This window comes from Lethenteron reissneri, chromosome 33 (assembly GCF_015708825.2).
Source record: "Lethenteron reissneri isolate LAM-NWPU_2019-01 chromosome 33, ASM1570882v1, whole genome shotgun sequence".
In the NCBI taxonomy this organism is placed as follows: domain Eukaryota; kingdom Metazoa; phylum Chordata; class Hyperoartia; order Petromyzontiformes; family Petromyzontidae; genus Lethenteron; species Lethenteron reissneri.
Window position 1 is genome coordinate 14,591,861 of NC_083811.1, and position 26,445 is coordinate 14,618,305.

Consider the following 26,445-nt stretch of genomic DNA (forward strand, 5'->3'; position numbering starts at 1 on the left):
TTAAATATATCAATAACATAGGAAATTAATATTTCAGAATGGTAAATATTACAAAGCAATTTTAATTCCTTAATTTCAAACAGGAACACAAATGCACGTGTTAATTATAATACTACAAATAATCATATAACACCAGATGAAGCACAATTACATAAAAAACATGTTTTAATAGTTTTTTTTGGAGCATGCTGCATTATGTACCTGGCATACTTATAGTTCGATTCCCAGCCACGGCTAACATCAGTGGCGAGTGGCATCTGAACTGGTTCTGAATAAAACTTCACGACACCACTTCACGACACCAACTAATCTGTTTAATGCTCAAAGTGAACCATATTACGTTTAGAAAAAAAACATATTCTCTTGTTTCTTTGTTACATAGACACAAGAAGGGACATGGTATACAGCTAATCCTGCACTGACTGCACTACGCAAATTGAACCTCGAGTACGTGATCATTGTACCGATGATCAAATATGCCGGAATGTATCTGATTTCGTGAGATCCTGAAAACTAAGCAGAGTTAATCCTGGACAGTACTATGATGGGCAACCACCATGCATAGAAGGCAGGTGTTACAGGCTACTGTGAGGTCTGGCAAAACAACCCCCTACCTCTTCGTGGTGCCGGATGGAAACGCTGTAGTGGGCAGTGCCGTGGAGGGTGGGCCAATTTAAATTGGCCTTTCCCCTCATGGCGTTTGTAATCACCACAGCAGCTAAATGGGGGCTCTGGATGGGTACGAGGGGCTGGTAACCCCTCCGCCTTCAATTAATTACCTCTAAACCACGTCTGATTTTTTTTATTAATAAGCTTGTGCCGGAGGCCCCAGGGGGACAGGCGTCGATGACGTCTCCTGGCCAAACCGCATTTGGCGGAGCCAAGAGACTGAATCCTTATCTCGGGGCTCCTCCAGAAACAACAAAAAAACACTACGTGTGGCCACGTGGAATGTTCGAATGCTCACTGCAGAGGAGAGGCTGCCACTCCTCTGTAGGGAGCTAGACCAGTACCGCCTGGATCTCTGTGGTATTCAGGAGGTCTGGTGGACCGGCTCTGGCTCCTGCCACCATGAGGGGTGGACAGTCCTCTTCTCGAGGCAGGAGACTGCCAAACAACAGGGAATGGCTCTTCTTTTGAACACAAGAATGAAAGGGGCATGGGAGCGTGGCGGTGAGGTGTGGGAAGTTGTAAGCTCCAAGCTACTTTGGGCTCGCCTTTTCATCAACCAGAGGCGAGGAGTGGTGGTCGTGATTACTTGTGCCCCCACCGAAGACGAACATCCGTGGAGGGATGCAGGCAAGGCCGATGAGTCAGATGCCTTTTATGACCTCCTGTCACAGGTGCTAGCTAGAGTGGCCCCTCGGGATAGAGTCATCTTGTTGGGTGACTTCAATGCCCGAGTTGGTCATGATGCTGGCACCTGGTCTGGAGTGATTGGAAGGCATGGGCCAGATCAGCTCAATAACAACGGCAGGAGGCTGCTCGATTTTCGTGCAGCCCATGGCCTTGTAATTACCAACACGCTGTTCCGGCATCGGCGCATCCACACAACATCATGGATGCATGCCGGGTCCAAGCAAGAACATCTGTGGGACTACATAGCGATGGAACAGTAGATGCGGGCCCATGTCCTTGACACCAGGACCTACTGTGGAGCTGATCTGCCCACTGACCATCGACTTGTCATTTGTAAGATGCACCTGCCATTCTTCCACTCTGGTGGTGGGTGTATACCCAGGACCCCATTAAAACCTTTAGTGGCATGGTCTCAACTAGGTGATGAAAGTTGCAAGCGAGAATTTTATCATCACTTGCGGCTGGGGTTGGCATCGTCCCCCACTCCTCCTGATGTCGAGGGGAGGTTTAGGACTGTGGCTCATGCAGCTGCAATGGCTGCTTTTGATAACCGGTCCAGACCTCCCCAAAGACCCTGGCTGACAGAGGAGGTGTTCAAGCTGGCTGAGAAAAAGCGACAGGTCCACTCTCATCGGCTACAGCATCCCATGTCGGAGAATGAGGAGGCTTACCACAGCCTTCGCTCGTAGGTTCGGAGAGCCGTGAGACGCTGCAAAGATGGGTGGTGGTCGCAAGTTGCTGAGAAGATGGAATCTGCCTTAATGGCCTGCGATAATAAATCGCTCTTTAATTCCATAAAAACGAAACCTGCAGCACCACACCTATTACCATCATTAGGGGAAAGAACGGTGATCCAATCTCCGACCCGCAGGAACAGGTTTGCAGATTTGCTGAGCATTTCTGTGAGGTCCTGGGGGAGGGGAAATCCCTCAGCCTGGAAAACAACATGGGACAAAGTGGGGATGACCCTGCTGAGGCTGCGGTGCCTCAAATATTGGAAGAAGAAGCCACCCCCTGTGAGTGGCTGGCTGAGGTGCCATCTGTTGAGGAAGTACTGAAGGTGAGTCTGAGACCAGGAAAGGCACCGGGCAGAGATGATCTCCCAAACTAAATGCTGAGGGAGGATGGCATTTGTGCACAGACTACCCTACATGACTTCATAATAACAGTCTGGACCACTGTACGGGTTCTGCAGCATTGGAAGGGTGCCCTGGTGGCACCCCTCTTTAAGAAGGGGGCCCGCACAGACTGGAACAACTGTAGGGGCATCTCACTCCTCAGTGTATTCCACATCGCCTCGCTAGGCACGCTGAGGAGAGACTTTCGGAGCCCCAATGCGGTTTAAGGAAAGGGTGGTCTTGCGTAGATGCCATATTTTCTGTCCGTCTGCTACAGCTGAGGTGTAGGGAATTCCAACAAGACCTCCATCTTTGCTTTATTGACCTGGTTAAGGCCTATGATATAATCAGTAGGCCTGGCCTCTTGGGTTGTTCTTTGTGCTTTTTGAGTACCTGACCCTCTGCTCACGATCATTAAGGACCTTCATGATGGTGAGCGGCCCGGGTAAAACTATGTGGCTGGGAGTCGGAGCCATTCCCTGTATACCTTGGGGTGCAACAGGGATGGGGCAGTTGTGGAGAGAGTGGAGAGTTTCCCATACCTGGGTAGTGTGCTCATGACCGGCTCTGATTTAACAGCAGAGGTCTCACTCCGAATCAGTCAAGCAGCATTATCTTTTCATCGGTTGCATAACGTTGTGTGGAAGATACCTGGTCTGTTGCTCCACACGAAGCTTCAGGTCTTCTCGGCCACAGTCATTCCCTTCCTTCTTTATGCTTGCAAAACGTGGACCCCCCTAATGGATCATCTTCGCCGGTTAGAAACATTTAGGCTGGTCTGCCTATGATCCATCCTGGGTTTAACCAGGCTGGATTGTGTGAGGAGCTCACAAATCCTTGAAAGATCTGGACAAAGTTACATCGGTGAGCTCCTCCGGCTGGCAAGGCTGCGTTGGCCGGGTCCTGTAGCCCGCATGCCCAGCCACCGCATGCCTAAACAGCTTTTGTTCAGCCGTATCGAGGGGGCTAAACGGGCACAGCACGAGCTAGAGAAGAGATGGAGTGATGTGGTACAGGAGGATGTAGAGCTGAGTGGACTTGCCGATGACTGATACCAGCGGTGTCAAGATCAGCCTCTGTGGAGGAAGCTCGTGAAGGACGCTACTGGGCAGTTGGAGGCAGTTGCTCTCCAACAACAACGGAGGGCGGAGGAGCGACGCTCACAAAAACGAGCGGAGCGCCGGGTGGCTAAAGCACAGCAAGTTGGGACAGTAGGGGGCACAGGTGGTGCATCAGCCAGTCGTCTCAGTCAGTCGACCTGTGGCATCTGGGTCTGCCCCATGACCTGCCAGCGGGCGTTCGACACTTCACATGGCCTCAAAGTGTACATAGCCTGGTACAAGTGTCGTGGTGACGTCACCGCCACTCATTGGCGAATGGCGGTTGTTGTTGTGGGGTTACGTTCTTGGTGGCAGAAGGCAGTGCAGCACAGCCCAATGTCTCTGCTTCCCATCTTCACCACCCTCCTCTGACCAGCACGGATGGTCATCTCACATGGCATCTGTGAAAAAGAGCTTCATAGCTCATCGGATTCCTCCAGTATGAGCAAACATTTTGATTCTGTGTGGGGAGAGGCCCTCATCCACCAATTGATGATCAATATCTTTGATAAATAATCTATCAACATATGTCAATATATACTTACATTTCCTGTATTGAAATGCTCATTGGGCCATTTAAGCAGAGTGTGCATTGTGCTCACAAGAATACAATGCACTGTGCCAGCAACATTTTCAGTGTACTTTTAATGTAAACCAGTTTATTTCGTAATAGTTTTTTATTTATTCGTGTAACTATTTGATACCAATTTAAACACTGATCATGAGAAAACGTTTCTTGAAAATGTGATTCTCATGAGGCCCCATGGTGTAAACAAGTGGTCTCCAACTCTTACTGTGCACTCGATCTCTCTGGCCTCTCGTTTGTACATACCTGTCAACCCCTTATCAGTGCCTACCTTATTACAGACAACTTCAGACGTTATTGGTCACCCCGTTCCCTTATAAATGTCAACGTTCATCCTTCAAAGTCTCATCACAAGGGAGAAACGAAAACAAATAGACGATTTTTTTTACCCGCATTGAAACAGCTGTATGCCGTATGGACCTGAAAACTAAAATTCCCTGTAGAAGAATACAGGTAAATTGTATGGGTTGACAGCGATGTTTGTATGCGCTGTGAAGAAGGGCCATTTCCCGAATCGTCACCTATTATTTAATGTGTTTTCTTGTAAGGTCGCTGTGTTATTGATAACCGTGTTGAGCTTTTTTTGTTAAACATATATCTAGGCTAATCCAACAACAATCGTTGTGCCCTAATCCCTCATAGGTTTTGTCTTTGTTTAGGTAGAAAGGGTCAAACCTATTCTTATTTTTCATCATTTTGGATACTGGCAAAAAAGGTCCTGTAGATCTAACTGCTTTCCCGAGCTATACGTGTCCTGATACTTGCATTGCCTTTGTACTGTTGCCTTTTGGCGTTCTCTAGTCTGATACTGGTGAGACAAGGCCATAAAGAAGGCTGTCTCTGGTGTAGGCCAATCAGTTTCAAAGACAATGCATACATTATCAGAAAATGTTTGTTTGCATGTTTTTGCCACAATTATGTATAGCTAATGCAGACTCGATGCCTTGAAAAAGATACCTATTTGGTGTTTGAACATCTTAACAAGACTCCTGTTTCATTGCCACAAAGGGGTAAAACCTATTCTCATTTTTCACCATTCTGTGTTCACGTTTTGCGATCCCGCAGCAGGAGGAGGAGGAAACTCGTGAGATCACCCACTACAACTACACGGCGTGGCCTGACCACGGCGTGCCCACTGACAAGAGCATCGCGGGGTTGCTGCAGTTTGTGCGTCTGGTCCGCGGCAGCCAATCGGAGCCCGTCGTCCGTCCTCTCGTGGTGCACTGCAGGTTCCGTCTGCTCACCCACTGCATGAGACGCGTGTGATGTCACTCACACCAAGGGACTCACGCGGTGTGTCACTCACACCAAGGGACACACGAGTGTCTCTGACACCACGAGTCACACTCATGTCACACCACAAGGCATGGGCGTGACACACAACAAGAGGAATGCAGCATCAATCACCCCTTTAAAATTTTTATTTTAGAAAATGCTATGGGTTTTGTCCCTTCACAATTCCCTCATCTAGGGTTTGTGACCCACATATATTGTCCGCAGTTGACAAAAAATACCAGGGTGTTTTATTTTTCTTCTTATTCTAAATGGCGATATCTACATTTCTCTGAAGTCACCTGAGTCATGCCAGTCCCAGGCACGTTTTTAGGCCGCAACTTTGTTTCGCAGCGCCGGCGTGGGCAGGACGGGCACCTTCATCGCCCTGCACCGCTTGATCCAGCACGTCCGGAAGCACGAGTTTGTGGACATCCTGGGCCTGGTGGCGGACATGCGGCGACACCGTCCAGCCATGGTGCAAACGGAGGTGAACGTCGTCGCCGCCGCTCATCAACCCCTCCATTTCCCACCGTTGTGGCCGAAAGGCATCCAGAGTAGTGCATGAATCTCCGTAGAAGGTCATTTGCAGCAAATCTCGAGTACAGGATGCCACCCGTCTGCATTTGACCTGGGCAATCCGGGAACTGGGTTCCAGGTTTGAGTGGACGGGAATTGATTTCTCACGAAATCTGGTACTGCTGTTCCGGTGAACTTTATTGCAGTTTCGATAGACCCATGGCTGACTTGAAAAATATGTCAGGGTACAGTTTGAGGAAGTCGTGGCAACCCGGTTATAGGAGGAAGTGTTAATAATAATTCAAATGTATAATGATGCGCATTCCATCCTAGGATCCCAATGCACAATGCATGGAAAGCAGGAAACAAGAACACAACCAGGGCAACCAACCAAACTAGAGATGGAAGGCCACTTTAAATAGACTCGGATTTCCAGATTTCAAGTGGCAAAGCGTTCCATAGCTTTAGTGTCACGCTAAAAAAAGCACTGATCGCCAAAAGAGCGCAACCTAGACCTGGGAGTGCTGACCAGTTGAAGATCAGAAGATCTTAAGGACCTTGATGGAATATATAAATGTATTAGTTCCTGCAATTAATATTAAGGGTTAGAGACACCATCACAGCTGGAGTGATGTACTCCTGTTCCAGATATAACAGCCTAGAGCAGGTGGGGGTTGGTGATTTTCTATATTTGATATAAAGTTTAGCCTATATGAAGGTTTACGTGCCACTGTCTGATGCACAGAATAAGTAGGGTAATGATTATATGAGGTTATATACGTTGGAGTTTTACAGCCATTGAATTGTTGTTCTTGAGACAGCATACTGATAAATATACAGCTGACAGGAAACATATCTGTTTCGGGAAAATTGTGTTTTTCAGGAGAGTTGTAGTTTAGAGTTAGAGAGACTGTCTTGAATATACTAGAGAGGATAGGTGAAGTACTGGGTGGCGCTGGCATGGAGTGTTCCCCAGAGTCAGTGTACTGGGGTATGTTGACACGGTCGGACTGGAGCTCGTCTCTATCTTTTCGTATTCCCTTGGCGAGGTATGAAATAACTATGGGAGAAGAGAAGGCTTTGACGCCGGGAGTGACAGGGCCAACAAGACTTCTGCGTCTTGAGCATAAAGAGGGTGGCTGCTGAGTGGGTTAGAGTGAGGAGTATCCTCGTGGGGCTTAATGTAACTACAGAGCACAATGATTTCAATACTTCTCGAGGGAGACGCATTTCCATTCTACGCGACTTTACCGAAAGAACCAAGAACATGAGGCCTAGTTTAGATCAGTGGTTCTCAACTGGAGGTACGCGGATCCTCACCTGTCAACTCTGTCTCTTTGTGACCTTATTGGTCACCTCGTGCCCTTAAATCTCAACGTTCATCCCTCAAAGTTCCATCACAAAGGAGAAACACAAACAAATTGAAAAAAAAATGCCCGTATTGAAATGGCTGTATGCCGAATGAACCTGAAAACTCAATTTTCCTGTACAAGAATACGGGGTAAACCATATGGGTTGACAGGAATGCGGATCCCTGGGGGCACGTGGCATTGTCCCAGGGGTTACGTGAGGTGATTTATAAATGTGTGAAATTATATTGTACGTGAGAGCCGTTGGAGAATAGTCATGTATGCATTTGCCAATATAAATTTACTACGATAACATTAAAATCTGTAACCTAGAACCATGTAAAATACCTTTCTAAACTCATTGATTATAAACAATGCATCATCAGACCTTTCTTGCCAGTATCAAAATATGAGAATTGGTTTTACCCTTTTTGCCAATAAAACAGCTGTGTTAAGATGTTAAAACACCAAAGACAAACTTTTTGCAAGGATTCACGTCTGCATTAACCACACATACTTGCCGTGAACTTGTGGTGAACATTCAAACATGTTTTTGTTTGTATGTTCACCACAAGTATGTGGTTAATAGCAGACACGATTCCTTGCAAAAGGTTTCTGTTTGGCGTTTTAACATCTTAACACAGCTGTTTTATTGCTAGAAAGGGTAAAGGCAATTCGTATATAAACAATGCGGTTTACAAGAGTAACCAGCGAGCGCGAACAAATCATGTCATGCATGCAGAGCGTTCGTTGATTTTTTTGTATTTGCTTGCAGTTACCAGCTAGTTAGGATTACCTCAGAATATGGACAATTGGTTAAAATATTGATGTGTTCATTATTTATACTTGTTTTCTCAGAACCGTGTTGGGTCAGGCAAGGGAGGTTGCTCGGTTGAAACAAAATCCAAGAAGGGAGGTAGAGTAGGAGCCAAACAAAGGTTGAATATACCACTTGTTTAGATAACAGGGAACTGAGAGTAGGAGTATTGTCGAGGAAAAGGTAAAAGTGACAGAAGGTACAAGTTGAGCATTATAAACGAGAGGTCACGGACCACGCCCGGCCCTTTAGACACCCTTTGCCGAAGGTGATATGGCAGATGTGGTCAGTATGGCTGGAAATTTTATTGACCTATCTCAAAGGTGTGTCTTTCAGTTTTCACTGGCCTTCAGTGCCGAAAGCTCCAACAATCCACAATTGTTAACGTTGGCAAAGTGTACAAGAAAATGTTCACACCCCATCCTATCGCCTTTATTTATATGCACACCCGAGACGGAGCCCAAATCAACCCCGCGCAGAGGGAGAATGCAAACCGTAGTCGCTGCATTGGGAGCACAGTGCGTGCCCCATCAGTGCCGTCTCCTGGGACACATGAACCAAAGTTGTCGTTGACTTCTCGATTATCACCGACACCAGAGTGACCGGTACGCGTGCGTGTTTGTGTTGCGTTCTTTTTTTTGTCGTTTTTAGGACCAGTATCTGTTTTTGCACAAGTGCGTGCTGGCCATGTGGAGGGAGCGCAAGTGGCAGGAGCCCTCCTACGCCATCGTGTTCGAGAACATGAGCTCTGAGCCGCCGGGCAGCGGCCGCGCCAGTAGGCCGGGCTGCATGGATTCCTCGCCGTGATGCCAAAAGTACATCGTGACCACAGCTAGAGTTCCAAATCCACAGAAGCAGCTGGCTCAGACATAAAACTAAAACTATCCACACAGATGGTCCCCCAACGTGCCAGGACTTAGAGGAAACAGCCTCGTTACCTTACGAAGCACTCACAGCCACCATTATTGCTGCGACTTGGTAATCGCATTTGTTATTGTGTCGGTAAGCATGCGGCCGTTAATAGAATGTAAAATATGGATTCGCCGCGGGTGGAACGACCACGCGAGGATGAGAGGCGTGATTGTTGTGTCCTCGTAGCTCGTTACTCCCGTACTAGCCCAGTAAAGTTTAGACAAGAGTTGTATATCGTTGTAGATGGTTGTAGTAATATTCCACTGAATCAACAGGAAATCAGTTAGGACTGTGCGTGTGTGTCTACAGAGCATATGATCAAGAAGAGTGTCAGGAGGCACTGGCAGAGCCAGTGGTGGGGGTGGGGTTGCACGTGTTCCCCCATCATTGGGGTTTATTAGTAATAAATCGGCATTTTGCGACCCCCACTGCCACTATGTAGCATATTATTACGTGCCAGGGACTCTATGAGATGATAGGACAATAGTCTGAGTCCATAATTGGCAATAAGTAACGGCAAAGCAGTTATAAGTGACTCACATAATTGTGCGCAGTTACATTTACAGTACACGACTTCCCTGAAGGCAAACACCTTCAGTGAGCGTGATGCCGATCACACACGGTTCGAATTCGATCCTCAGTTGATGGCTGCGCCATCGCCACACATGCGTCGAATAAAAATCAAGGGACAAGTCCTTACTTACTAACAACTAATCTCTATCATTTTCCATTGCTGGAGGGGTTGCCCCCCCTACCTGAAAATCCTGGCTCCGCCATTGTCAAGAGGCAATGATTCTCAAGTGTATGACTGAGGGAGTGGGTTGGGGGGTGTTCTGTGAAGGTCACCTGGCATAGCATCATCGCAACAGCCTCCACCAAAGGAAGAGTTCCATTAGACGTGAAAACTGATTTATTTTCTTAACAAGAGGGTCACAGAGGCATCACTCCTCAGCATTCTATTGTCAACAGTTGTACAGCATCACCTGGCGATGCATGCTGAGGAAGGGTGCATACAACCCCAACGTGGGTTCAGTCGAGGGTTAACTTTACACAAATTCCATGTTTTCCATCCGTTTACTGCGACAGGTGCAGGTGTTTTCAATACGAGACGTATATCTGTGACGTGTACTTGGTCAAGGCCTGTGACATCATCAATTGACCCATGTTGCAGACGTTCCATTGTGCCTTTGGTGACCTATGCAGTGGGCCTCAGCAATACCTGCAGGTGTCTCTGCCAGGTGTCATGTGCACAAGGCCTGCCGACGACTGCAGATATTGCAATACCAGCATAGTGATCCCCGAAGTGCTCTTAATATATTTATAATAGCAATCGCGTACACATGGCATAAACCATTGTTACCTGCCACAATCATGGCATGCAAAACAACAACCTCCCACCCTGTAATATATATACTACCACTACCAGTACATTATTTTGGGCGCCACGGTGGCGAGATGTTAACTACCTCGCCTGGTATACAGGAGGCTGTGGGTTCGATTCTGACCCTGACACCCGCTGTATATTTGGAGTTCGCATGTCTCTCTCCCCATGGTCGCGTGGATTTTTCTCCGGATCCTCCAGTTTTTCCCTCCACATTTAGATACATACAATTAGAGTATTCAGCTGCTGCTATAAATGTCCACATGATAAGCCACTTCGTTGAGCTATCATTTGTGGCCAGATCGCTTGTGGCCAGATCGCTTCTGAAAAAGAGCTTCATAGCTCAGTGGGCCTTGCCTGGTGAAAAAAAATACTTTATAGTTTAGTTATTATTACTCAAAAATATATTTTTCTCGTGTCCGACCACCACAGTCATATGTTTGACCAGTTCTGGGTGCATGGTGGTTATGATGGTGGTGGTGGTAATGATGATGATGGTGGTGATGATGGTGATGATGGTGCTGATGGTGGTAATGGTGGTGGTAATGATGATGGTGGTGGTAATGATGACAGCCTTTGCCGAATGTGATATGACCCGCCTACAATCTATCCTGGATATAACCAGGCTGTATTGTGTGAGGAGCTCACAAATCCTTGAAAGATCTGGACAAAGTCCCATCGGTGAGCTCCTCTGGCAGGCAAGGCTGCGTTGGCTGGGTCATGTAGCCCGCATACCCAGCCACCCTAAACAGCTTTTGTTCAGCTGGATAGAGGGGGCTTAACGGGCGCGGCACGAGCTAGAGAAGAAATTAAGTGATGTGGCACAAGAGGATGTGGAGCTGAGTGGACTTGCCGATAACTGGTGCCAGCGGTATCAAGATCGGCCTCTGTGGAGGAAGCTCATGAAGGACACTACTGGACAGCTAGAGGCAGTCGCCCTGCAACAACAATGGAGGGCAGAGGAGCGATGCTCACAACAACGAGCGGAGCGCCGGGTGGATAAAGCACAGAAAGTTGGCACAGTAGGGGGCACAGGTGCTGCATTGGCCAGTCATGTTATTCAGTCTGCCCCGTGACCTCATGCCAGTGGGCGTTCGACACTTCACGTAACCTCAACGTGCACATAGCCTGGCACAAGCGCCGTGGTGACCTCACCACCACTTAGTCGTGAATGGCGGTTGTTGTTGTTGATGATGGTGGTGTAATGATGATGATGGTGGTGGTGGTGATGATGATGGTGGTGGTGATGTGGTCCAATCTGTTGCCCTGGTGAGGCACGCATGGTGCACGGCTCCCCCAAGAGCCGACAAACTCAAGAGAGGTTCCATGGTCCGTGTCTCACCAAGGTCACTTGTGTCAATATTGACGTTACAAATCGCTTATCGCAAGCCTTTTCAATGTATCTGCAATACCGCTAACAATACATTGGTTTGCTACTATGACATAACAACATTGCTATTATAAATTGCTTATCACGTAGTATGACTCAATGCCTCGTATTGGAAAATAATTTTCAGAAGGCGGATCACGATGCTTTTATTAATTTCCCATTGAAAGTGAACAGTGATGCCGATGTGGAGTTTGCGTCCATCATTGCCCAGTTCACCCAGGTGATACGGAGTGATACCAATCTTTTGTGTTTAGTGACACCCACCAAATCGAGTTGATTATACCCACGATGCCAATAAGACCGTGGCGGTGTCATGCGATCCAATTCAGTGCTGCGATCGCGTGTATTGTGCTCATTATCATGGTGGGAAAGCACACGTGTAACTTCGTGCTGAGGAGTTATATCCATTCACTCTCCAACAATGGGGGTGACTAGCATTGTCTACTCGATCTACTTCTTATTCCTTTTGAGTCGTAGATTTTGAGCGGGCTCCCTGATCCACACATGCATACATTTAACGCTGGTAAAATATAAATAATAAACTGATGAATATGCGGACACAACTCATTGGATGGATTTGAGCTATTGTGTCTGCGCTAGAAGCTTAAACCCCTTCCTTACGAGGATGTATAGGCTCTGTTCCTTGCACAGAACATGGGCACGAAGAGGTGGTTACAAAAGAGCTGGGTGAGTGGCTCCATATTTCCCATAACGTCTGCATATTGTGATTGAGGATGCATTGTGGAGGTAGAAGAGTTCATCTGCCTGTGAATATAATTTGTCATGGCTATAGCTTCTACAATCTACACAGATGTGTCCAAATTGTGGCTACCAAACTTTTCTACGTGAAATTGAACTCCTTGTGCTAGAACATCGACAACCAACTCACAAAACATGTCAGCATTCATACGAGCAGGCCTGCCTGTATACCGTCCTGGTGGGACTACACAAACAGTTTGCATATATTTACAAAGGCCTCTGTGATTGCCCGAGCAGAGTAGGCGAGGCTGAGGTAATTTTTGTCAGAATCGGTGTTTCCCTTGCCGCGAATCCACTTTCCAAATATGTTTTGTTCATCTGAAATATATCTCCCTGTTTCTACCATTCGTTCCAGTAGTGGAACCCATTTTTTCTTATTGTATATTCCACATTAATCACGTGCCCCTGTGTCCTTTGTGGAATTCAGAACCAACATTTTCGTTTTTCATACCGCCATTAGGATGTTCACTTAAATTTTAAATGAATTCACATGCGTTTGATACCATAGGCCTTTCGTGCTGGCTTTCCATTGCCTGCATATCAACTCAAGGATAACTTTACTTCCTCGTTACTCCGTTAAATTATTCCTCCCCCAGTCACTGTTTTTCTTTCAAATACACAACGGCAGTCACGGGAGAAGTCACTTAAGTAATTACCAAATGCTGTCGTCACGGTGAGTAATTATGCCTTGGTGACTATCTTCAGGACCTTGGGCCTAATTGGTGAATCCTGGCGAAAATGTTTCCCAATTTCACGTAGTTCATCCAAACGGCTTCCAAATGTGCGACGAACAGAGCCCCAGGCAGCCTCAGCACAGTAATTCGGATTGGAGGAGAGAGTGGCGGCACCAGTTCTGTCCCGCATCTTCTTTTCACTCTGCCTTATAATGCTGCATCTAGCTTTGCCTGTCAAAGGTGAAGCCACCTCGAGTTGAATAGTTATCATTGTGTGTTCATTCTTTTAAATCTTAATTATTATTTTATCAGATCGTGTAAGTAGGTAAAATTTGCACTATAATACACTGCGTACCCAACAGAGCCAATCAAATTAAATGCTCATGTGGTGCTATCAGCAGAGTAGATTTTTTTTTTATGTAAAATTTGTCAACATTTTTCTCACATTTCAACATTCAGTTTCGCTAATAAATCAAAACGATTGCTATATTTGCCCACGTGACAGCCTCATTTGATTGGCTGTGTGGGGTAGTGGAAGGTTACAGTTAGTAATGTACAATGCCTACACGACGATCTAACCCAACAGAACCAAATTGGTTTGTGAAAGCCTACGGATAAAAATTGTTCCCTATTTTGTTTACTTGAGTCATCAAGCGTCAATTGAACCAACAATGAAACAAGAATGCAATCTTGGAAGAAAATACATTTTCAGATTTTGCTTCAACTATCTTACTCCAAACACACTCTAGGCCATTTATCCAGCATAACATTTTACGAAAGACTTATTTGTAAGCACTTCCAGAGCTGCTCTATGTGTGTGGACCAGATACAAATATTGACGATATGGCCTAAACCGCATTGTTGTTGGTGACTTGTCCTGATGCCTGTTTATGGAGAAAAAAAAATTTGCCCAGAAATTCGATTGATAAGAAGACGCACCATTACGTGAACCTGGCCCTACACACACACGTGTATATGAATGTTTATGAATTCATGAGATGTAACCAAAGTCTATTTGCACTGCTATTCAATTACATGGACACCGCTCGAAAGTGTTACTCAAGCATATGAGACTATGAAGGGGCATATATTGCGGAGTTGAGGAAAGCTCAGTCTGGCTGTTCGTCGAAGCGAAGTGACAACGTACCGCCATTGTTATTGTGGCCCCAGTCGATGGACTGCGTCATGATTTTCACGACAGTATAAGGACAACGTTGCAGATACAAATGTGTTTAACAACTCCATGAGCTGCTAAGTGTAACAACACGACGTTACTTTCTCGTTGGACCACTGTAATTGCTTTAGCTCGGTCACCTAATGTACAATCAATCTCACATCTTGACAATATATCAGCACGGTAGCAACAGTTGGTGACTTGCGAAATAAATGTAAACTATAAGTGTGAATATTATTGGGTCTTTCGGTAAAGTCACGTAGATAGGTTCAAACAAATAACCTATCTACGTGACTTTACCGAAAGATATAATTAATAATAATATGAATTCCTGCAGTCACGAAAGCTTTAAGTCAAGATTTATAAGTGTGAACTCAAGTACCGTGCAACTCCAAAACGAATCTTTTGAGTCTACCGTCACATCGTCCCCACGTGTTTTGTGAGCTCTACTGCTCATCAGCTCGTGTTGACGTGTGCAACTCTTTTAGATATGGTTTCTACTTGAGAAGTTTTCTTGAGGGATCGATGTCCATGCTGGCTGGATTTTAAAGGAATCCACTGTCACCAATCCCTGTTTCACTTTGCCCACCGCTGTGGCAAGCGATACATTTTAAGACTCAAACGTTTAAAATGCCTTACACAGTAAATGTTTTACTTAAGCATATTCAACATTACAGACATTGTTGAAAAACTAAATAATGAATAATAGTAAATTTATATAACACATATATCACAATGTAATGCTATTAACAATAGTATGGTCTACACATTGTACATATATACCTAATTACAGCAAGTCAGTATTAAATGTAATATATTAAATATTTAATATTTAAAAAGTAAATGTCTTGCTATTAAAATAACATAATGGATATTTGGGTGATCATTTTAAGAATTACACACACAATATCAATAATGTCGATGCATTCAAGGTTGATAGGTAATGCTCCCGAATCCTGAACCCTGGTGCAGATAATTATTCTCAAATTAATATACCGAATTTATTTCACTTCGCATGGTACAGTATTTCTGTCCTGCAATAATTTGATATAATCACTCTGTTTCCCAAATATTATGCATATCTAATTTAAAAAAAACATCTGTAAAGGAACGAGTTTTAAATACAGCTGCCTTCAAGGAAGCTACAAAAAATGTAACAATAATTTTTTCGTTGAATAACTTCAGGATTATGTCATGCATTTTTTTCAAAAGCATTGAACATGAGCAATCGTCGGTGCTTTCGCTGAACACAGCTCGCCCATGAGATGTCCATTCAAACCTCACCTCCGTGGTGTGGCGCCACGCTGATCAAATTCCCGGTAATTTAAAAAATAAAATCAGTTTAGTTTTTTTTTATAAAATCGCGACGACACAAACCGGCATGCGTTCTCTAACTTTGAACGAAGACACTTTCTCAGCGGTGTCAAGTAAAGTCGTCCCGTTATTTGATTTACAGTTTTCATTTTGGAATGTGTTTTTACGAGTATGATTTATTTAACATGTGCCCGATACAGAGCTATTGATGGATATTGACGTACTCCGTTGTGCACAATGGCATTGCGAAATGTGGCTGGGTATACTGCAAGGTCCGGGGTTGGCAGACTTACAGAGTAAATCACGTGGTGTGTTGCACTCGGTGGACATGCGGCAGAGAATGTAAGGCATTCGCAGACAAAACACGTTCACGGGTGAACAGTTGTGCAACCTGACCTATGAACTCCCATACACGGACATATCCCAAAGCACTCTCATGTTTGATTCGGTTGTGCCCCAGTCAAATCAGCCGCCACACAGTGAGCGAAAGAATTGCCTAAATGCAGGACGTCAAACTCAATATTTTTACTAAGTTTCATTGGTGGGGCATGTTTTTTTTCTAATACGAATATAAAATGGCGATAATAATTTAAAGTGTGTTTTTGAATTTTACTTTTTTAAGTGATTTGGAATCATCTTAAAATATGTCTGGGTTGACGTTCTACACGAAGTGTTATTTAGCTTTTAATACAGTATCCAAATTGAACTCCGCAGTGATTTAAAACACTCAGCCAATGTATACCCTAAATCGCATTCCTGCCACATAATCTCAACAGCCAACTTCACGAAGATACGGAGGGAATAAGCTACGGAAAGAATACGGAATTGTAAAATACTGCAACGAGTTATCGGACTGATGGAAAAAAAACACACGACGCATCACGTGCAGCATCATGTGAACCTGTAGGACATTGTGAAGCGCAGCGTGACGTAGCTTTTTGTGTCATCATTGTCGAGGTTGTGACTTGTGAGTGCATGGGTTGCTCATTCTCTTAACGCCACGCATGCTGTTCCTGCTGATGACAATGTCACACAGCCTGGACTTTACAAGGGAGATTATATCTGCCACCTGTGTGTGTGTGTGTCTCACATTCATGTCGTAATGGGTATAATAAAAACACATGAATGCCTATTGCGTTGTCTTGGAGTTTGTTTGGTTTACTACCCTTTCACTGATGTGAAATTTTAATTCCACAACAAATATGAAGCGAAATGAATAGAGAAAACAACAGGGTTCTGGAGGGTGAAATGGAATATTCACTGCAGAGTCATAAGAAAACCTCATGCATTACAACAAAAAAATTGGCTACAGGCTGGACAAAAATAATAACAGATGTGTAGTGGAGTCGCAGACATACTCTTTGGAGGCAACACATTTATTGATACCACCACAAATGGGTAACTGCCCCTTTACCCTATGGTGGTGGACCACCAGGCTAATTAATCAGACAGGACCCGGCTTGGGTCCAGGTCCACGTGTTGGTGACTCTTCTGGGACGTAGAACTTACATCTTCAGGATAACAATAGCAACGCTGAACCCCGGTCCCTCTGGGGACCCGGTTTATATCATCACTGGTCGTGGCTGGCTCCGCTCTTGGCCACGACCACCTTCTCGAACCCTCTAGCAGGATCTCGCCCCGACACGTGACCACCCCTAGCCCCCACTTGGGGCCCCTGTGTAGATCTTACTCGTCACGTGCCTTCCAGGGTCAACTAGAGTGCCATGGCCCTTAGTAACCCCAGTCATGGCCGGCACCCTCACACCCCCTCCTATAGGGGACAGCACTGCACACCGAGCGTGGTGCCACTCAGCGCTCTCCGTCAGTGCTCACCGAGCCCCTCTAGGGCTGGCACTACACCCTCATGTAAGGGGTGTCCGCGATGGCAATACATCGCACGCCCTGCCTCGCTAGGGCCGGCACCACAGTGAAATCCGCAATGTCACTACAGATGTAACAACACAGAAAGATGTACACTGCATGCACAAACCTCTCAGCCTCATCCAGACTGTCCATTGTGACTTACACCACCGAATCAAAGAGTTGAGAAAATGTGACAGCAGAGAATATTGATTAATCATGTACTGAAGGGTCTTATTTGTATATTCCAAGCACATCGCGAAAGAAGCTCAACGTACATACATCATTGTGTGCTGTTAACTCTGTTTGTTTTCCTGTGATGTGATTTGTTGTCCATTACAGGTTTAGTTATTGTCGTATTTAGGCAAGTGGTAATGGTTCCACGGAGCGGTCATACAGTCATCTCCATATGTTGGGCTCCCAGAGGCATGTAGCAGCGGAAAACTGATGACTATGTTCGAATGATTAATCCTGAGGACTCAACCGATCTAACAGCTGTGCCTGTCTCCACCGCTGCCTGTTAGGACGGCCACATTTCCTCAGCTTCATGTCGGCTCGTGGTCTAAATGAAATAAAGTCAACACGTTCACTTCTTCTTAAGCTGGTGGTCTGGACGAAGCCGAGAGATTATGTACACTCCATCCACATTGGCGCGTGTGTGTTTGTTAGACCTAAAATGTGTTGGTCTTCATGGCTAATGTAAACTCCCCCCCCCACCCGTACTCATTGAAAGAAATGGACAGCATGAGTTTGGAGTCATTGATAGTTGTGAGGAGGAGGCTCCCGACTTGCGCACGCTATGACACCGCTAGTGTAGTGCAGTCGCTGAAGGCAGCTGAGCCTCCCATTAGCTGAATGGTACCTTCAATAGAGCTTTGGATAATTCTACATATTCTTCAATAATACCGCTCTAACATGGGTGATGTTTTGGCTATTAGCCTTTCGGCCATATCCCCAAATGTCACCTATTATATTTTGTTTTCCCTTTTAGGGCAGTGTTATTCACAAATGTGTTGCGTTTGTATCGTTTGTGTACCAATGCCAACGCATTATCACAAAAAATGGGATAATATATTTTTTTTTACCAGGTAAGGCACACTGAGCTCTCTATAGCTCGTTTTCAGAAGCGACCGATCACAAATGATAGCTGAACGAAGTGGCTGTTCACGTAGAAACTAATAGCAGCCAAATACTCTAAACGCATGCTTATAAATGTGGAGAGAAAACCCGAAGAACCCAGAGAAAAATCCACACGACTACATGTAAACTCTAAATATACAGCAGGCGTCACAGTCGTGATCGAACCCACAACCTCCGGTATACCAGTCGAGGTAGTTAACATTTCGCCACCGTGGTGCCCTTTACACAGAGAGTCTCGAGAATGGCTACCGCTCAGTGGGACATGAGCTCCAACATTGACCACGGTGGCTCGGACATCGCCTGGACTGTGACGAGTGGGATAGCAGGCCCCGCCTCGCCACCTGAGGAATTCCTCGTGTGCAAATGAAGTGTCCTGACATCGACCGTCAGTCAGCTCGTTCCATTGTGTTGTTCCGCCACTCCCTGCCCTGACACCAGCGAATATTTTTTTAAATGCAATATTGTACTATATAGCATATCGTTTATTAACACAATTTGCACAAATTATGATGGAGAAATAACTGCTTTTGCATTGCCAAGGTTTATGATAGGCATTATAATAATCCATAATACGGCTCACCTATTTTATTTCACCAGGTGAAGCCCACTGAGTTACGAGCTCTTTGTCCGAGGCGACGTGTCCACGCATGATCGCTCATCACAGTGGCTTGTGCCACACGTCAGAATTTACAGCAGCGGCCAAATAATCTTCGTGCAGGTTTTGCAAACGTGGAGGGCAGCATCAGAGGGACAATCCACACGACCACTCCGTGGAAAACATGCAGACTCCAAATATACAACAGGCATCATCATCAGGCTCAGGGATCGAACCCAAGGCCCTCCTGCGTACCAGGCGAGGGAGAAAACTTCTCGCCACCACGATGACTGCTTTAAACGAGGGCAGTCACGAAACATCGGCGCGCACGCTTTACCCGTGGTAGAGCCCTGGGTTGGGTCAGGAACCGGCCGGAGACCCTCACAGCGAGTGGGAGCTCAGGTCGGGGACTGGCCGGAGACCCTCACAGCGAGTGGGAGCTCAGGTCGGGGACCGGCCGGAGACCCACACAGCGAGTGGGAGCTCAGGTCGGGGACCGGCCGGAGACCCACACAGCGAGTGGGAGCTCAGGTCGGGGACCGGCCGGAGACCCACACAGCGAGTGGGAGCTCAGGTCGGGGACCGGCCGGAGACCCACACAGCGAGTGGGAGCTCAGGTCGGGGACCGGCCGGAGACCCACACAGCGAGTGGGAGCTCAGGTCGGGGACCGGCCGGAGACCCACACAGCGAGTGGGAGCTGAAGTTGGGGACCGGCCGGAGACCCACACAGCCAGAGCCGGATCAAGGCGTGGGGGCTTTAGGGGCTGCAACCCAGCGGCCTCTGCCAGCTGGAGGACCTCCAGAGATGAAGTGAAAATATATTTTCATTTGTGAATGCAGAATTTTATTTGTTGTTGACCTTGTAAAAATAAATGTATTTTTTCTTTAACTTTGTTTTCCTTTTGAAAATATTACTGGGGGCCTCACAGTACCTGTCGCCCAGGGGCCTACAAAATCTGAATCCGGCCCTGCACACAGCGAGTGGGAGCTAATGTCGGGAACCGGCGGGAGAACTGATATCTTATTTTCATAAATGTATACATTAACGCAGGGTGCATTAAGCATTGTGTGTGTGTTTACCTGACTGAGCACAATTGAGTACTACCGGTGTAAGATTTTTCCATTGGACACACAGGTTAGCCTGCTGATGCAGACTGATCATGTTTTGGTGTCGGGGTGTTCGTGTTTGGTTGGTATTTTGGATATTTAATTTATATTGATCTGGTAGAGTGAGTAACCCACAATCAGAAGGTTGTGAGTTGAAATCCTGATCGGGGGTTGACTCAGCCCCATCATCCCTTTAGGGTCAATATAATGAGTACCGCTATGGGGAGAAGCCAGCAGCGGCTGTCATATGAATAGACTTGCCCCCATCATAGGAATGTGGAATTTTAACCACTGGCTCATGGCTGTAAACAGGCGATGATCACCGCCTCAATGCTCTCTTGAGCAGGAAATCACTTTTAATATTTTTTCATCATTATTAATATTGACTTAAAGGATTCGTGACTGCAGGAATACATATTAGATGGGTCTTTCGGTTAAGCCACGTAGATAAGAAAAAATCACGACGTTTCGATCACAACACAAGCAATCGCCTGAATGCTTGTGTTGTGATCGAAAAGTTGTGATATTGTTTATTATTTTTCTATCTACGTTGCTTTACCGAAATACCCACAGAATAGTATTAATATTATAATTGCATTCAGTGCAATTTCATTTTGGTGCACGTGTGCATGAAATATATATTTTAAAAAGTTGACTCTTATTTTCACAATACAAACCACGAGAAATGTACCCTCTGTTTGTGCAGCAGCTTCACAGCACGTCACGTAAATATCCTCCAGCTGCTGCATTCAGCTGACCAAAGACGGCACATTCTCTGTACTTGACACTTCCATTACTGTAGTTAGAATTTAAATAAAGGTCAAGATGCAGCCCTGCAATTACTTGCTCATGCCACTGCTGGCAGAAGGACCTTGACTCGAGGGAGTACGAAAGGGCCCTACCTCGTGAATATTTGGGCCTCCTCTTCCACGGTGAACAGACGTCTCGGAAGAGGTGGGAGTAAGCAGACTTTATTCCACCGCACGTGACCTGACCATCGACGGGATGGTCAGGTCACCGCTGGTTGGACATAAGCAGGGGGGTTTAAGAAACATTTCCATTGTTTCAACTTCCATACCGGCAGATGGAATTGAACCCCACGACCCCTGGATTGCAAGTCCAGTGTTGCTAACCATTACCATGGTATTATTCCAGTTAGGAGTAAAATTATTTAGAATAGCAGAATTAAAGGAAATAAATCCTGCTCCATATGCCAAGTACCGTAATGTGGATGTAAACATGGGATACTATGATGAGGGACTACACTGCCTGCCGTTGCTCTTTCCACCAAATGGTGACAAGGATGAGAAATCGTATCACACCAAATGAATAACTGCTCCATTTAACTGCAGTGATGCACTATGTGATTGCACCATATCTGCAGATTTGGAGTTGACACAGTGATGTGTATTGTGTTTGAACAACATGTAAAATAACAATAGGCTTTACCCTTTCTGGCAATAAAACAGTTGCTAAGATGTTCAAACACCAAACAGATGACTTTTGCAAGGTATCAAGTGTACATTAACCACACATACTTGTGGCAAAACATGCAATTAAACATGCTCCGATAATGTATGCATTGTCTTTGAAACTGGTTGGCCTACACCAAAGACATATATGGGAAAAACCTATTCTTATATTTCATCATTTTGGATACTGGCAAAAAGGTCACATAGATATAACATGTAAAATATGTATCCATTTAAAACAAATTATAGTCGAGGAAATGTATGGCATAGGCTACCGCGGAGTTGAAAATTAGGACCGACAGAAATAAAGTCCAATGCAAGAGTGTGGATAGTCCCTCAACAACAAAACCTGTGGGTCAGACAATAACTTTTTACAAGTAAAAATCCAACCAGTCCTGCACTGGTGCATGAGTAAAGCCTGAACGGCTTCCATGACCCTACAATGACACACTGCCTGAACGGTGAGGGGATATTTTTTTTGTTTGAACCCCATCACCAAAAGTCCTCAGAATGCCACAGATTTCTGGCGTGGTGCACAGTCATTAAGCAGATGTTGTCTGTGCTGTGGGCTGACTTTGAAATAGAACATGTTCATTCTTTGTTTTGTGCATCCTTCTAAGCTATAACATGTTTTGCCTCGAAAATGAAGATTCGTCGGGGTTTTTTCCCTTATAGGTTTGGAGATCATGATGATCGATGGTTCTTCGTTGTTAACGTTCAGGGTAAGTAGTTATTATTTTGTGATTTGCTATGTTGAAAGACAATCGTTCGCTGCATGGATTTCAGAGGAGATATGACTAAAGTGGGAAACTCCAGTTTTATCACTGTGTGATTCCGTTTAAGCAAATAATGCTTCTTGCATTTCGTCTGGGCTCTCTATGATTTCCATGATGTTGTGAGGCACAAAGCCTTTTTTTCCATCTTGTTTGGTTACTTTCCACCATTTCTTGCTGTGATCGTGTACCTGTAAGTTAAATATACATAAGAACGGATACATATTTAATATAATATCAAGCCTTGCATTATTCTATAAAATTGCCAGGTGTTTTAATATATAGTATAACAAATAAAATACATTATTATACAGGTAGGAACAACAGTTCCACACTGCCCACCAGGGATTATTTGTCTGTCTGTCTGTCGTGCATGGCCCCGCCCTACCAGAGCCCTCCCATTGGTGGGGGGGGGGGTTAGTGGTGGGGGGGGGTTAGTGGTGGGGGGGGGGTGGCACCGCCGCGACTCAGGCCAATGAGGAGGCGGGCGATGTTTCATTCACAAAATGGAACTGGGGGAGGGTGGCTCCATTCATAAAATGGAAGCCTTGAAAAGAAAAAAGCGGATCTTTTTGCCTCGTGTTTCTTTCAACATTCCCAGCCTTAAGGTGTTTCAGTTGGAGGTGGGAGGGGTGGGGCTGGGTGGAGAGGGGCTAGGTGGAGAGGGACTGGGTGGGGAGGGTGGGGCTGGGTGGGGAGGGTTGGGCTGGGTAGGGAGGGTGAGGGTGGAGCTGGGTGGGGTGGGTGAGGGTGGGGCTGGGTGGGGAAGGTGAGGGTGGGGCTGGGTGGGGAGAGTGAAGGTGGGGCTGGGTGGGGAGGGTGAGGTGGAGCTGGGTGGGGAGGGTGAGGGTGGGGCTGGGTGGTGAGGGTGGGGCTGGGTGGGGAGGGTGGGGTTGGTGGGGAGGGTGGGGAGGATGGGGCTGGGTGGGGCTGGGAGGGTGAGGGTGGAGTTGGGTGGGGAGGATGAGGCTGGGGCTGGGTGGGGAGGGTGAGGGTGGGGCTGGGTGGGGAGGGTGAGGGTGGGGCTGGGTGGGGAGGGTGAGGGTGGTGATGGTGGGGCTGGGTGGAGAGGGTGGGGTTGGGTGGGGACGGTGGGGCTGGGTGGGGAGGGTGGGGCTGGATGGATCACTCCGTGGTGCCCTTATAAAACTCAACGTTTAACCTACACACTACACTATACACTACACTTATATAGGTAGTAACAGCTTCCACACTGCCCACCAGGGATTATTTGTCTGGCTGTCGTGCACGAATGCGCTGTCCAACCAAGTTCCTACCTGCCCACTCCGAAGGAACGTGTTTTAATATGCAATTCGCGTACGGCATGTTCTAGCCACCACAAGGCACATCAGAATGCCTCGCTCGTTGAGAAATATCTCTCAGCTATGCCGGCGATGGCGTTACTCTACATGTTTCCATGAAGATCTGGGTGTAATGCGTCAAGTCCTGGGCAGTGAGGCGTCGAGCTGGAGGCAAATGGTACACAGAAGTTCCCTGTGGAGGACGCAATAAGCCCCCGGCACAGCCACAATACGTGGTGTACTCTTCAGCGTGGGTTGTTGATGAACAACGTTGCATGCAGTGTAATTGAAATTGCTTAACCTATATTAATTATTTTAATTACCTGGATTTTTATCTATTTGGTACGGTCCAACCTAAACAACAGATTTGCTCAGTTGTATTGGAACTATTAGAAGGAGGTGATCTCAATTTGCAAACTACTTTACATACTGGTCTCATTTTACAAACGTATATTTTCAGCATATGTATTCTACACAACATATATGCTGTTTAAAAATGTACTCTGTTATCAGTGGTGTTCCAATGCTCGCAAATGTCCCTCGTAAAAGAGATAATCGCATCTCGCAGTGCGATCTCAGGGCGATACAACACGAGGTGTCCGTCGAGTGAGAGGCTCACCAAAACAATGTCGTCTTTCTGGATGGACAGCTCAGTTTTGTTTCTTGCAGCAAATCGGTTTAATGCAATGGCGAGTACCTTGACTTCATCGTCGCATCTGCAAAAGAGGACACTATTTTTTACACTAGCTCCAGAGTCATTAGTCACTCCAGTTCGCTTCCAGTAGGTGGCCAAATCTCAAGGCTTGCATTCACCCAATACATCATCTGTGTGTTAACCCAAGGAAAACAGCTCTCCCCCGTACAACTCTATTTTAAGGAATGTATGTTGAACTTCTTTCGCACCGTAAGTCGCCAACCATGAGGTGTGGGTAATTGCACTGCACTTAACAGTGATTGAGTATGAATTTATTTAAGATACAGTAAAACCTCTCCAAAGCTGGACGCGGGGTTGTTTTTGCCAGAGAGGCTACAAATAAAATGTTAAATATTACATTAAAAAAACTCCAACGACGAATGCTTTTCACCTGCTAATAAAGCTCTCGTTGAAAGACAATGTTCTGCAGCTAATCCACATGAAGAGAGATACCATTACAAACGAAATAAACAAAATGTCTATGTTTTAATTGTATTTGATAAAAAAATATATTCATTAAAAAGGAGCGTGCAAGGTTATTATCACCAGACCACATGGTGGACTAATGCTCTCATGTTTTTTTTTACATCCAATTATCCATTATATTTAATTATAGCAAATAAACTGCTGTAGATAGAGTTGTTAATGACTTAGTACAAAGACTTTCATTGCTAAAAATATATTACGAATAACATTTCATTAACTTATTCTCCTTAGTGACACCTCAGCCATCCATGGTGATTTGGGCTCAGATAAAACCATGCACAGCAGATGGTGGGCATGTTATTAATTGTAAATGTAAAATTGTAATTATTTTGTTAACTGTAATTACGCTATTAAGTGTTAGTAAATTTCACCCAGTGAGATATTAAATGCGTGATGTGTAAGCGTAATTAAAGCAAATTAGTTTCACAGTTGCTGTACCATGGACATCCGCATGACCAGACAGGCTCTCTCCCCCTCACTGAGTTCCAGCTTTCAGAGCCATTGACCATATCATGAATGCATGGCGAAACAGTTACCATACATGTTCTTTGGGTCTTTTGGTAAAGCAACGTAGATAGAAAAATTATTTTAAAAAATATTACGTTTCGATCGCAACACAAGCAATCGTCATCAGGTGAAAAAATAGCGAGAGAGCTGCTGAGGCAGGATGTTATAAAGGTTTGAGTTGGGTGGAGCCCAAGAGTTATAAGCGAAGTGGGCGGGGCTAGTGAATAAATTTGCATGTAAATGTAAGATCGGAGAGCTGAGCTACCTTCACGACAATGAAGCTGCGGAGGCGGCTATTGTATTGTGAGAGATTAGCATGTCAATGTAAGATCGTAGAGCCACCGCCACATCAAGGAAAACGAGCAACGGTGGCTGTGTTAGTGAGACATTTAATCTGTTAATGTAAAGACATTTAACCTGTTAATGTAACACCAGAGAGTCGAAAATAACTACTAAACATCACAGCCAGTTATGACTTAACCTGGTTAATAACGTCCTTCCAATGATTGCACAGTTTGTACCCATCTTCTCGGTTGAAATTGTGTATATATCTGGATGGCTTCATGAACGAATCTTTGCTGATAGCCAGTGGGTTTGCAGAGTACCTTCGTCTTGTAAAAATCTATTTCGTGTGAGCCCACAGCGTTAAAACAACGATCAGCCATGGCTGATGTATTCATCCTACCCTGTTTCAAATCTGCCTTATGTTCACGAACACGGTCCGAGACATGTCGCTTAGTTTCCCCAATGCAACTACTGCTGCAGACACAGCTTAGTTTGTAGAC

At 45.6% G+C, this 26,445-nt stretch overlaps 2 protein-coding genes across 6 annotated transcripts in view; one reads left to right on the top strand and one right to left on the bottom strand.

Annotated features, from left to right (window-relative positions):
• The window catches only part of LOC133350371 (receptor-type tyrosine-protein phosphatase O-like), a 73,926-nt gene extending 58,733 nt beyond the window's left edge, over positions 1 to 15,193 (top strand). Inside the window, 3 exon segments of the mRNA XM_061564683.1 lie at positions 5,229 to 5,392; positions 5,790 to 5,925; positions 8,772 to 15,193. Of these exon segments, the coding sequence (XP_061420667.1) occupies positions 5,229 to 5,392; positions 5,790 to 5,925; positions 8,772 to 8,927 (456 nt within the window). The 3' untranslated portion in view covers positions 8,928 to 15,193.
• Positions 15,194 to 16,817: 1,624 nt separating this feature from the next.
• LOC133350372 (epidermal growth factor receptor kinase substrate 8-like) overlaps positions 16,818 to 26,445 on the bottom strand; it is a 38,857-nt gene continuing 29,229 nt past the window's right edge. For all 5 annotated transcript variants that reach the window (XM_061564684.1, XM_061564686.1, XM_061564685.1 and 2 more), the window contains 2 exons: positions 24,593 to 24,689; positions 16,818 to 22,863 (listed from right to left, as the gene is read on the bottom strand). In XM_061564684.1, the coding sequence (XP_061420668.1) occupies positions 22,738 to 22,863; positions 24,593 to 24,689 (223 nt within the window). In that variant the 3' untranslated portion in view covers positions 16,818 to 22,737. The remainder of the gene's footprint in view (positions 22,864 to 24,592; positions 24,690 to 26,445) is intronic.